Genomic DNA, 14,200 nt, shown 5'->3' on the forward strand with positions numbered 1-14,200 from the left:
TGAGGCTGAAGGGTGCTACACAAATGTAAATCATTATTCTTAGTCATTGTTTTCATTAAACAAACTGATTTGTGACTTCTAGCTACAAATCTCATTGGCTGCTACATCCTGTTTTAGGTTTTTAACCACCTTTTCAGAGCATTGAGTGATCAGGTACCTCGAGTGTTGGTCTGATAACCAGAAGGTGCTGAATGGTCTATGCAGATATTAACCCTGGTTGACCCCCAGGAAAATTTTAGAAATTGAAAAACCACCTATCAGTCCCCTCAGAGAATATTAAGAGCTACAGAGTACTCCAAAATGTCACTTTTGCCTATTGGCTTGGGGGAAAAACTGTTGTAAAAATGTAAACTTTTTCCATAAAGTATTTGATGGGAGAGTAGGACTCTCTTGAAATCTCCAGCCACTGAAAGAGAATTAAATATCATGGATCAAAATACTTCTTTGGTCTGTAGAGGCTTTTGGAAGTTGGTTTTAGAATTGGAATAAATGGTCTTTGCTCTCCAGTTTCTGACTTCTGTCATTTTTTTCAATTGTATTCTACCAAACCTATGTAATTTCCAGTCAAGCTTTTGAGGGAAAATAGTTTAAGGAGTAGAAAGCAGAAATAAAATTACATACCTTTCCCAAGTTAGTCACTGAAGTCAGCAATCTATTTTTACAGTTTCACTCTTCAGATACCTATATGAAAGTACATGTAATAGATTTGAAAAGAAAATATTGTACTCTTTATAATTCTTTGGTTCAGAACTTGTTATGTTGTATGTTAACCCATTCCATATTTGCAGCAATACAAAGTGATATAATTATTGAACCGAGCAATATTGAACCAGGGCCTTTACTTTTTCTAAATAATGGGAACAAATGGGATCACAGTCATTAAAGATCTTGGATTCTGAGGTCTTACATAAAACATCTAGTTGGGGATGAGGATAAGTGGCAAAGAGTGCGAGTCAGTATGGAAAAGATCCTCCACATTTGTCACCAGCAGCTGATTCAGAATATAGTGTAATGCTTTACTCTTATTTCCTCACTCTGGGCATAGAGTAAATTTGGAGAGAAATCACTTATTGGGTATTCCCACCCCCCCGTTTCCTTTTAAAGATATCTCTTCACTACTTTCAGAGTAGCAGCTGTGTTAGTCTGTATTTGCAAAAAGAAAAGGAGTACTTGTGGCACCTTAGAGACTAACAAATTTATTTGAGCATAAGCTTTCATGAAGTGAGCTGTAGCTCACGAAAGCTTATGCTCAAATAAATTTGTTAGTCTCTAAGGTGCCACAGGTACTCCTTCTCTTCAGTACTATTAGTCTTCTGTTTTGTTCTACTTATGTTCCACACTCCTCACCATGGTATTTGATGAATGGCCCTAAAACAACCATATATCCAGTTCATACACTAGGGAATGGGACAGTTACTATCTGGCAAGCAGTTTTATTCCCAGCCAAAAAAAAGTATCAATTAATGTTACAGAAACTTTAACCTTTGGATTTTGTATGACTTGTGTGCTACATTTTTCATCCTTAAAACTGCATTAACACTAGCTTTTTGGATCAAATATTGCTGTTTGGATTTCCTTCCTTTTTGGAAGGTAGAAATAATGAAAAAAGACTGCTAAACTGTAGTGCACCTTTAATTAAGGGGATCCTTCAAAGCCAAAACAGAAACAGTGTAATGGGCACATACAGAACTGCTGAGGTTAAACATACACAACTTTAAAACTGCTGAACCCAGTTTTCTTCAAAAGTGGATTCTTCATTTTTGTTTTCGTCTTGATGAGGACTATAAAAGAAGTCAGGTTTGAAGTTTTTAATCTCGGCCATTTTAAAAAGATATGCAAGAACAGACACCCCAATCGGAACTATAAGGAAAGTATTTCCCCTCCACTCACAACTCAAAAATAGAATGGACTTGGCTCAAACTTTCCAAAAATAACTTTCAGCCAGCACAAAGTATGGAAAATAATTTCAAAGGAATTTGCTTGAGAAATTACGAGGAACCAAAAAAAAGCATGTGTGTATGAGAAAGAGTGCATGTTTGTTTGGATACAAGTTGCAAATTAACTGTATCCGAATAAAATTCGAAGATGGCTTCAGACATGGATAAGGGAGAAGCAATATCCCTCACTGAAACCCTGGAGGATATGCCCCCATCAGATGGTGATCTTTGAACTCAGGAGACTAAGAAGGGGAGAGCTCTGTTTGTTTGTTTTTTAAATAGCACCTATCACTATAACGTATAAGTGCTGTCTTCTTAATGGACTCAGAAAATGGAGGTGTCTGGTCATTTTTGTCTTGTCTAATTAGGCTGTAAGGCTCGGGAAATGTCTCTTGCCATATGTTGTTACAGTGCCTCACACAATGGAGCCAAGAGTGCTACTGCAATACACATGGATCACCATCATCAAAACCATGCTAATATAATCCAAGTATTATTAGAATTGAAATGAATCCTTATTAATATCAAGTGTTAAACAATTTATTTACTGTATTTACATATAAGCATGTTATATACCTGTTTGTAGGATTTAAGAAAAAATCCATTCTCAATAGTATTTAAATAGAAATGAACATTTTTAGGAGTTAATTATTAGAGACCGTCTCTCTAATAAGGAGTTGTCTGTGTTGAAGGCACAAAGACATTTCTGCCTTGAATGGTTAACATGTAGACAATTAGATTAAGAGAAAATTAGGTTCGTTTTCTTTTTAGTATTCAGCTTGCTGTAGTAAATGAGTTGTGTGTGCTTTCTTTTGAGGATTTGTTTAGGAAATTTGGTATTAAAGGTTGTTGATTCTGTGTAGTTAAATCTTTCTATGCTTTACAATTTTTTTTCTCAAGAATACCCTACAGTATTTTAGTTAATGTGTTCATCTACTAAAAATACATGACCCCCTGGCTGATGTTATTGTAAACACCACTTATTTATACCTTCAGTTGGCTTATACTTTTACAAGGGAGTTGGTGAACACAAGAGGTTAGCCATTATTCTGTCACCATTTTCAGCATGTATTTCACTGATGTATTTAATTATATTGGAATTTTAGTAGAGACTTGCTTGTAGTTTAGTCTTAAATAAACAGAAAATATAAATTCCAAAATCTTTATATAAAGTTGATCAGTGAAATAATTATTAAATGGAAGAATAAAAACACTTCCATCATAAACAGATTGCTTTGCATTTAAGAAATCCCATTCTCAAAATCTATTATCACAGAAGTGTGCTCGAGTTCATTTTATTGTATCATGTTTTATATTGGTGTGTTTAGAAAAGTACTTCACCTGTAATGAAGTAAATTATGTTTTAACGATCCGTTACCTAAATGTTCAATCAAAATATACTTTTTAAAAGCCACAATTTTAATTAGCTTTGCAAATCAACTTTAAAATCATTTTTTCTTCTAATTATAATGTATGCCCTTTTGAGAAGTAGCCATTTTCCACTCTGAGATAGTATTTGCATAGCTGTGGATTGTCACTGTCCTCCCTACTACTTTCTTTGAACATTGACCAGGTAGTGGTTGGGTCATGCTACAGCAAAAATCAGCTCATATATAGTAGTGAGAACTCTTAGTTGCATAAAGAAAAGAAAATGTTTATTTCTGTAACTCTGTCAAATTGCATCCACTGTAGTGGCATTTTAAAATATACTTCTGGATTTCTTGCTATTCTCTCAAAAGCATTTATTCCATAATGGCAGGAAAACCATAATCTCACAGATTGAAAAAAATTCAAGTGAAGTTTACATTTACAATTACAATGTTTATTTTTTCTCTTCATATTTTATATAGTGCCTCCCAGCAATGTCTCTTAGACAATATTAGAATTACAGTGTGAATAGCTAGGCTAAGATAAGTTTCATGTGGCCTCTGGTCAGCATTATCAATCCCCAAGTGGAGGATGGGCATAGAAAATAGGGCAGAGTAAAGGTTGTTAGATTGTTAATTGAATTTCCTGATTTTTTTTTAACTGTAACATTTTATTGTTTTAGGGCAGTATATTCTCAACCCTAATTCTGTTTTGACAGAGGTTTTTGTGTGGGAATATAACAACATTTTCCACTGCAAAAAGCAATGTTAATAAACTGTCAGTCATATTTAACATGTATGTGCAGTATAGTTTGGTATACCTATTTTTAAAATGTATTATAAGATATACTTTATATTTTAAAGTTTTGCATTGCAACAAAAAGTATTTGGAAACTTACAAAGGGAATTTTAAGTGAAAATGACTTGGAGCATAAGATAAATAACATTTGTGGATGTTTTTTTTTTTTTCTCTCCAAGATCAACCTTAACTGCTTTCTCTTTAGCAGCTCAGACTATGCCAAGAGGATTATTCCATTGAGAACATAATGAATCATTTAGGGTTCTGTTTTGATAAAAATTCCATTTCAGCCACATAGACATCGAGAACCTTTTCCTGTGTGGCCCCCAAATATACAAACAGTAGTTCAAGAGCCAAAAACTTACTCAGCACTGCTCCTATGGAACCTATGCCCAGTGTTCTGACAGCTCCCCAATGGAAGCAAACTAATGAGAACTGCTCTGCAGTATTATAGGGAAGTGTTTCATTCTTATGCCTGCCTGCACTCTCTGAACAGGATATGGATGGTCACCACCAGGTACATTCATCTGCTTCGGTCCATTGGCTGATTGTTACTAAGAGATAGATGATCTCTCTTCTGTGCTCTTGCCTTCACCCCACAGAGTCGGGGATATTTCACAGACCGACAATGTAAAGTTTTCTTTTTCTGTGCCTCACACAAGGACTCTGCACGCTATGTTAGGGTCATACTTCTGTGGCTGGTTTGGTGACTTCTCAGGGAAAATGCACAATTTATTTCCTGAATTCTCGTAAATTCTTTCTAGTTGTATCTTCTTTGCCATAATTTAGCTATAATTTAGCATGATATTATCTATCATGCTATATAATTTAGCATGATATTATCTAATGTGCCCAGGCCAGCCATGCCTTTTCGTAACCTATTGTTCATAGAGTTCATAGATATTTAGGTCAGAAGGGACCATTATGATCATCTAGTCTGACCTCCTGCACAACGCAGGCCACAGAATTTCACCCACCACTGCTACAAAAAAAACCTCACACCTATATCTGTGCTAAACCTCCCCAGAAAATTACCATGCGGGTAAACCTTTCTTTTTGGATTCAGCCCAAAAATTTCAAAAAGACCATCAGCTGGTTCATAGTTACCTGTGAATGGTGACACTGACAGGTTTTGAAGCTTTGGGATGTCTTATAGGCGTGTATCAAAGTGCTCAAAGTAAATACTGTTGTTATAGCAGCATCTGCCTCCCTTTAAAAGAGCATTTCCTGGTACAAAAATAGCCCTGCAGTTTTGTGAATTCTTTTAAACCGAATTAGTTTTGGATGGGGAGGTACCTTTACGGAGAAAAGTGTTGTTTTAAAATACTAAATAACCTTTCATTTAGGTTTTTGAGACTGGTTACAAATCTTTCCCCATCACCACCCTTCTTGGATAGCGCAATGCCAGGTGATCCTCACTAATTCATATACAAACTGTTAACTGTTACTACAATGTGGTTACTTTTTCTTGGAGCCTGTTTCTATACAGTCTACTTTTTTGAGAGCTAGAAATGCCTGTGAAGTCCATAGCTCCTGTTCTTTCATCAACAGAAAAGGCATCCAGGCATAAAATTTTAGTTAATGTAAGTGAAATAACTTCTTCCTACACTAATGGGAAAATGTGTCCGTCTTAGGTTTTTCCTCAAGCACCCATCCACATAGTATCTAAACATTTCTCAATTAAATTAAATCTGTATAATGAGGTTTCTAATAGACTCCATAGAGTGTTCTGTCATATCCCTTCCTTGGTTAGAGGAGGCTTTTCTTGAGGCATATTGTGTGTGCATGCGGATATGTGCATGCCTGGGTTAATTTTCCTGTGATGATGGGGAAGCTTCAGCAAAGTGGAGCAATTAGTAACATGCCTTGTAAGTGGCCCAAGTCTGGATCATTCTAATCTTTTTTGGAAGTTTTGGGCAGCCAAGTTCCCATACTTATAAGCATAAACAAGAGACGGTCTTTGTGTTTTAAGTATAGATTATGAGAGCATGAGTTCTTGTTCAAAATATCAGAATGGCTATGCATTGTGAGCTTGTGAGCCTTGGTTAATCAGAAGTGCCACTGCCAGAGACAGTAGAAATATGCAGATTTAGGTTATTTTCACAGATATTCCTGTGGTCAGTGAATCACAAATGTGCATATTAAAAAAAAAAAATCTAGTCCTGTTTGGGAAGCTAATTTTCATATTAATATAGTGCACTGATTTTTTTCCTTGGTTTCCTGCCAGACCACCATGAGCATGTTCGGTTTCCACCAATAGAAGTGGGAGTTTGGGTGTAACTTTGTGTATGAATCATCCCATTTATTTCACTGGGGTTATGCACATGCTTAATTTTAAGCATGTTTCAGCACTTTGATGGCTCTGGGTCCGTGTGCTCAGTGCTTTGCAAGATTGAGCTTATGGTGCACTTTTAAGTCATCTTGTCCAAAATAGCCATCTCCAGCTTTAGTCACTTCCAACTTTAGTCACTGTAACCTCATTATGAAACAGATACTGCATGATTTACAGTGTAATGTAATTTCTTACTTTTGAATTACACTAAGCTTCATAATTTACAAGTATGTCAGCAAAACTGGGCTTTCTAAAACCTGGGTTTTTTTAAATTAATAGTTGATAAAATGTGATGCTTTTAGGGAATTTTTCTTCATATTTTGCCAATTTTAAGTCAATATCTCCTTATCCTGTTTTTGTTAGTTCAATTTAAATAGTTTTAAATGGCCCTTCTTGTCTTAAAATGCCATATGGCAGTTAAAAACGGAGTCAAGTACAATAAATACAATAAGACTCCTTCCCCCCCCCACACACACACACACTTAAAAATTCCAGATTTGGGGGTAAAACTGTCTAAAATTGGAAGTTCCTGGTCTTTGTCTCAGTACTAAAACAGCTCTAACCATGTATTTCAAAAATAATTTAAAATAATGTCCTTGATTATTGTGAGAAAAATGTGTAAAACACAATTGATATTTACCTATACTGCTGTTCTCAGTAATTCATGGGATTTAATTAAAGAAACACGGTCTTTTATCAAATGTATTGATTTCATTAATTTCTGTTAGGGGTAGTGCATTGATGATTATTAGAAACTTAACATATGATTTTGAAACTTATCAACTGAATAACTTAAACTGACATTCAGTAGTCAGATTTATCATTCAGTATTCGTATGTAACATTCTTGCAAGGTGACCTTGTTAATTGTAACTATAAGTTCCTCAATGCCTTATTAATTCCAGTTACTTTTAGGCTCCTTCATAGATAATAGTCCACTAATGGAAAGGAAAAGTTGAATCTCAGGACTAAAGCCCCATACAATTTTGGTTAATTACCCAAACATCAATTCACCAAGGACCGTTTCCCAGATTTGATTACACACACATTTTATATGAGCCTAAGATTTGATGAACACTCTTAATGATTTAGGACTAATTCCTTGTACCTATGATAAAGTTTACTAAGTAAGAATAAGTCGAAAGTGGATTCTTAAATGTAGTCCTTAGAACATTCATGTATACATCTATAACTTCTTAATTCAGTATGATAGTCACTAACAGTAGTAAAATCAAATGTTTCATTATTGCATACTCATTCAGTGTACAGAATTCCACAATCTCAGCTGATGATAGCACTGTACTAACTCAAAGTTCAAACACAGTAGTCTGAGTAGTACTTGTCTGTATTTGGGCTTGAATGTAACTTGATCTCTCATTCACACATACAAACACAGAGTTATTGATTTAAGTGCTCTTATTCAGGACATGATTAAGAAAAAAAATTTATCATTATTCCAGTGGAAAAATATCTGTTAACTATTACAAGATCTTGATTATTTGTCCACATTTAGCTGAACTTATAGTTCAGCAATTCAGTTAAAAATTGTATTACAAATGTAAATGAAGGAGATAATGGTAATCTTTAGTCTAGGATTCTAGCGGTCATTCCTTATAGACTGGAAAACAGATACATTTAACAGGTAGCTGTATTCATGATAAATCTTCTTATGTTTCCAGTAAGGATTTCTTTGTGACTTCAATCTAGGAGAATCCAGCGTTTTCCAATCTCCTGTCCACATATGTTCTTCAGCTTAAGAAAAGCAATTAATTTGAACAAGCAGCCCTATTCTGTTTTGAGGGGTACATCCCCCTATGCTATGTCTCTTCCAAGAAAAGATCTTTAATGAGTCAGTGTAGAAGACATGTTTAAAGTGTCTTTGTACGAGAATCCCAACAGCAACAAAGGGCACCTACAGGTTACTAGACCTTCATGTTATCTGGTGTTTATTTCTTGGCTTTTTGGACTTCCAAGAACTCAAAAATAATTGCTTTGACCATCCAGTATAAAAGTCAACATTTTCTTTTTATCTGGATATATCAGTTGGGACCTTGAGAGCTCTTGAATTAAGTATCTTTTATAACTGGAACAAACACATTGTTGTCAGGTCTTCTCTTTATCAGTTTATCATGGCTGTTTCTCTCTTGCACGCGCCCAGTGGCTTATCAAAAAGTCCAATTTTTTTTTAAGATAATAGAGGCCTACACTGAGATTCACAAGGAGGTCTTAGGCTCTGCAACACCTCACTTTTAGGCACCATGCCTGCCTAGTGGAATATGCCGTCCCAAGTTCTGCACCTTGGCTCCCTCTACAGTGCATGGGGAGAGTTAGGCACCCAAACAGGGATTCACAAAAGCCAGCACATTGAACAGAGAGCTGCTTGAGTTAGCTCGTAAGAAAAGCTAAGGACAAGGATGTGGCCTGCCTAAGCCCTGCCCCTCAAATGGAGGACCGTGCCTAACTTCAGGGAGGGAGACACTTAGGTCCACTCAGGATTCACAACTGCGAACCCTCTCCTGGAGTTAGGCACCTAAGCTGAATCAGTCCTTAAAAAAAGAGGTAGTGGTGACAAGGCTGCCCACCTTCTAACCTTTAGCCTAGTGGTTAGAGCATTCACCCAGGAGATGGGAGGCTTGGTTTGACTCCCCACTTTCCCCGACATGCAGCAGGGATTTGAACTTGGTTCTCCCACCTCCCAGGAGGGTTCCCTAACTACTGGGCAGAAGGTGGGTTTAGGTGTGCTCAAAGCATGCGTCCCGGATCAGGACAGGATAGGCAGGGGAAGAGACAGGCAGAGACAAGATAGGCAGGGGAACATAGTTTGTGAATCTTGCCAGGGCTTAGGCATGATTTAGATGCCAAACTGCTGAGCAGTGTCAAGACTAAAGTGTCTATGTGCATGCCCAGCCACCAAAATCGAGGCACCTTAAGGACTTTAGCAGTGGCAAATTGGGTGCGTAGAGACTTTACATCCCTGCAGAGTTTTATGCAGCAGCTGAGTCGTGGTTTTGTGAATGACAGCGGTGCCTAAAAGTTGGATGTTGGTCCCTAAGTCCCCTTTGTGAATATAGCCCTACAGACCCAGCCTGTGGTTTGCTTCATTCAGTTAGTGAGTTAAGAGTTGTCCATTCAATTCTTTTCTGTAATGTGTTCTTTTAAAAAATATGAATTCCAATGATAAGATCCAATATTACTTGTTTCATCACACATGAAATATTCCATTTGTTCTGACCTAATAAAGAGAAATGAAAATACGTTCTCAGTCCCTATTTACCTTTTAAATTCATAATATTAACACAGCTTACCGTAGTTAATATCCATAGGTTGTGGGTGTCATTTTTACACTGTAAGGAAGCATATTGGACCAGTTTCAATCTGGTGTCGTGCTACTGAAGAGCGCAGAGAATCTTTATCATGAAGATTGGCTATCCCGGTAGCCCACCATTGAATGGACGGTGAATATGAATACCATGTATCATTATATGATAAAAAGAGTCTCCCAGGGTAAAGTGGGGAAGGCTTCAAGGAGACTATGCAGGGGGGTCTCTACACCTCTGCCACTTTTTCCGTGCTGAGTGTTGGGTTTCTGGTACAAGGCTGAGATAAGGGCATGTCTGTTTAGTCCATGACTATGTAGATCCACCAACCAAAACCTCCTGTAGAGGAGGTTTCACAAGTCCCACAGGCATTATGACAGACTTTAGGCTACAAAAGCAGCTCCAGGGGCAAGCTTTAGCTCCAGGAATGAGGATTTCATCTCTCCCCAGGCTTTGTCAAGAACATTGGCTGGTTTTACTAAGGTTTTGCACAGGGATTGAGGAATCTGAGACATAGAAATGAGTGTTTTCTCTGAGTGCAACTGAACGCCAGTAAAATCACAGGCTGGGAAAATCCAACAAAAATCTAAATGAGAAGTGGCTTTTTGAAACTGAAAATGAGTTTTTTAGTTTGATTTTAATGCCTCTATGATCATTCTGCCAAATCTCTGCTTTTTTTTTTTTTAAATCCAAGAGCAAATGCATAAAGATAAGTTACAAAAAGTGAGTACTCCACTCATTGAACATGTTAAGGCTGCTTAAATGTGTTTGGCTTGAATAGCTTATTGTACGCCACCTAGGAAGCCATACCTACCTTTTTTTCTTTTCTTTTTTTTCAGATTTCACTTCTAAAAATATGGTAATTTAGAACACAAAAACTTACCCAAAATGCTCTAATCTGCTTTTTAAAAAATTTATGTACCTCTTTCTATAATTTTCTCTTTTTAGGTAATTTTAGGTGACCCATTCTGGGTACCAACTACTGAGGAGGAATATTTGCACTTTGGGGAAAAGGCAGACTCTGAGAACCAGGCCCGCAAGTACATGAATTCAGTGAGAAAGCGAAAAGGACTGTACGTAGAAGAAAAAATCGTGGAGCATGCTGAGAAGCAAAGAACTCTCAGTAGAAATAAGTAACTGCCTCTACTTTCAGTTCTACACTAACTCAGCTAAGTGCAGGTGGATTATTTTCTGTACAGCAGATTCAAAGTGTCATCTTGGACTTCAGGTTTTACACAAGATTTCTTATATGCTGTAATTTGTCTGTGGCTTCAGTTTTAATAAACTTGAGTCTCTCCAACCTTTTATATAGAGACTACAGTTTGTGTAATTTATTTGAATGAGACATAACAAGAAATTCAATGGAATTATTCTCTCCAATTTTCAGACTGTCCCCCAGCTGCTGTCCTTGGATTGCAAGTTATTTGCTTAAACTTTTTTCTTTCTAATTTACCTGATACAATCAAAACTAGACCTGGTCCAGTTATTCATTGCAAATAAATTAGGCAATGAATTTAGCTCTTTTCTTCTGTTCTTAACTCTGTTGCAAACTGATCCTGATTTCTCTTATGCGTTTATTGTTCACAAGTATTTGCCATAACTACACATTTCAGCCTGTGTGATGTTCATGAACTGTTCACTCTGCACTATTCATGGTGTGTGAGTTGTCATCTAAATCATATGGTATTCTTTCTGCTCCCAAATTGGATTATATAAACTTTTCCAAGAGGAGAGAGAGGAATAGCAAATAGGAAAGAGTGAATACTCCTGTTAGCTCATGGATACCCCTGTTACTCACTTGAATACTATTGTTTGTACAAAGAACAGCTATTCACCAAATATTTGTGTCAACAAAACCTCATTATTAAACATGTTTGCCAACAGTCGTAGTTCACCAGCACTCTTTTTGCAGGTAATCACAATAAAGTTGCACAGTTCATTAGCCTGTTTTGTAGATAAGGTAATAAAAATTCTTGTTATATGTTCTGAATAACCCACGCTGACATGGAAAACAATTATAAAGTAGGCTTTGTTTTTAAAAAACAAGGGGGGTTTTGCGGGGGGAAAAATATTCAAAATCAAATTTTTGCAGTTTTTAATTACTGTAACCAATTGAACTTTGGGATCAGTACAAGGTCACAGACTTGCCAATGTCACCGGTTCTTAACTCCAAAAATTACAAACAAATTTTGAGCTAATGTGAAAGCATGGAACTAATAGCACTGGCTTGGTAGTTGTCATAAATATAAAGGGAAGGGTAATCACCTTTAAAATCCCTCCTGGCCAGAGGAAAAATCCTTTCACCTGTAAAGGGTTAAGAAGCAAAAGGTAATCTCGCTGGCACCTGACCAATGAGGAGACAAGATACTTTCAAAAGCTGGGAGAGGGAGAAAAACAAAGGGTCTGTGTCTGTCTGTGTGATGCTTTTGCCGGGGACAGAACAGGCATGGAGTCTTAGAATTTAGTAAGTAATCTAGCTAGGTATGTGTTAGATTATGATTTCTTTAAATGGCTGAGAAAATAGCTGTGTTGAATAGAATGAATATTCCTGTCTGTGTGTCTTTTTTGTAACTTAAGGTTTTGCCTAGAGGAATTCTCTGTGTTTTGAATCTGATTACCCTGTAAGGTATTTACCATCCTGATTTTACAGAGGTGATTCTTTTTTACTTCAATTAAAAGTTTTCTTGTAAGAAAACTGAATGCTTTTTCATTGTTCTAAGATGCAAGGGTTTGGGTCTGTGGTCACCTATGCAAATTGGTGAGGATTTTTACCAAACCTTTCCCAGGAAGTGGGGTGCAAGGGTTGGGAGGATTTGGGGGGGAAAGACGTTTCCAAACTACGTTTTCTCAGGAACCCAGATAAAGTTTGGTGGTGGCAGTGGAAGTCCAAGGGCAAAGGGTAAAATAGTTTGTACCTTGGGGAAGTTTTAACCTAAGCTGGTAAAAGTAAGCTTAAGAGGTTTTCATGGAGGTCCCCACATCTGTACCCTAGAGTTCAGAGTGGGGAAGGAACCTTGACAGTAGTGTTGTGTGTGTTTCCTCAGAGCTCTGCTCAAACACCTCAATCTTTATCTTGTTACCTTTACCCTTGTTACGATGTGAATCTCAACTGTAATTATTACTGTTTGTTTATTTGTATTGCAATATCAACTAGGAGCCTGTCATGGTTCAAGGTTCCCTTGTGCTAGGCACTATATAAACACAGAGGAGAAAGATGGTCCCTGGACCTATCTTGAACAACTGCTGTTTGTGCTGACTACCGAATTCATTGTAATTTGCGATTTAATGTGGATTTAGATTCAGCTTTCTGGAGTTGAAAGGCTGGTGCATTAATGCACCACATCACCTAGAGCCAAACATGATAAATACTTTATTAATCTGTAATTTCAGCTCTGTTGGATTTACAAGCTGCTTCTGTTCCACAGCAAAAGATTCCCGCCACTGTTCAAAAGTCATAATATTTTGCAACGGTGGCCACATGAAACTCTGCTTTGTCTTATTTTATACTGCTCCCCAGCATAGATCCATCAAAAATCTCAAGTAATTAAGTTTAGACAGCTGGTCTCTCTGAACTAACTATTAGCTTGGGATGTGCACTCTCTCACTCGTTTATACATACTCACATTTACAATAAAATAAATTTCTGCCCACTCAGTCTTAGAGTAGAAAATATTTCAAACACAGTGAACCTCAAATCCAGTGAAGGTGAATCCCCTTAGGAAAGTATACAAGATGTTTTGCTATTTGATTCAGGCATCTGTGTGGTAGTCAGAAGGCTCTATATGGGTCAGAACTAAATTAACATGAAAAGAAATTCTTCAGTGGCCATAACTTGCTGTTGAACGAAATAGAAAGCTGAAAAGAGGAGGGAAAACATACTACATAAGGTATCCACTCATTTAATTGTTAAGTGTTTAGAGCTCTGCAACCAAGGGGAGACAACTATTGTGTATTCAGGAGGGTTTAAGGCTGAATAATCCAGATAAGTATCCTTGGAGGGCTGTTGATATTTCATAAAGCTGAAGGGGGATAAGTTCTTTAGAGTCTTCTTCCAACTATTTTTAGAACCTTACTGCAAATAGTGAAGAAGAGGACAGTATGTGTTCAGTTTCAAACAACCATAAAACCATAGTTGTCCAGGTTATTTTCTTCCCAGAGTATCTCCACATTTTTAATACGCTACTGCTAGGCACTGTTCCTTTAGCACCTACCTGGCATTTCCATGTAAATATTCTGAGTGGCAATTAGAGAGAGTAGTCAGAAGTAATTTATACAGCCTGTGCTCCCTAAGGTAAAGGCAACTGTTAAGTGTTGCACAAGTGTATAATTGATGTAATGTTTAACTTTTACTGTAATAGTAACCCTTTTTCTTTTCCAACCTCTTTGCTTTCATTATAGAAATATAATGTTTCACCTAAAGATTTTATTGAAACCTTATTCAAGCAGATG

The 14,200-nt window shown here is 36.9% G+C and overlaps 1 protein-coding gene across 4 annotated transcripts in view; it reads left to right on the forward strand.

Annotated features, from left to right (window-relative positions):
• EFL1 (elongation factor like GTPase 1) overlaps nucleotides 1-11,634 on the forward strand; it is a 151,694-nt gene extending 140,060 nt beyond the window's left edge. For all 4 annotated transcript variants that reach the window (XM_048866715.2, XM_075133140.1, XM_048866714.2 and 1 more), the window contains one exon: nucleotides 10,700-11,634. In XM_048866715.2, the coding sequence (XP_048722672.2) occupies nucleotides 10,700-10,888 (189 nt within the window). In that variant the 3' untranslated portion in view covers nucleotides 10,889-11,634. The remainder of the gene's footprint in view (nucleotides 1-10,699) is intronic.
• Nucleotides 11,635-14,200: the final 2,566 nt, after the last annotated feature.

This window comes from Caretta caretta, chromosome 10, assembly GCF_965140235.1.
Source record: "Caretta caretta isolate rCarCar2 chromosome 10, rCarCar1.hap1, whole genome shotgun sequence".
In the NCBI taxonomy this organism is placed as follows: domain Eukaryota; kingdom Metazoa; phylum Chordata; order Testudines; family Cheloniidae; genus Caretta; species Caretta caretta.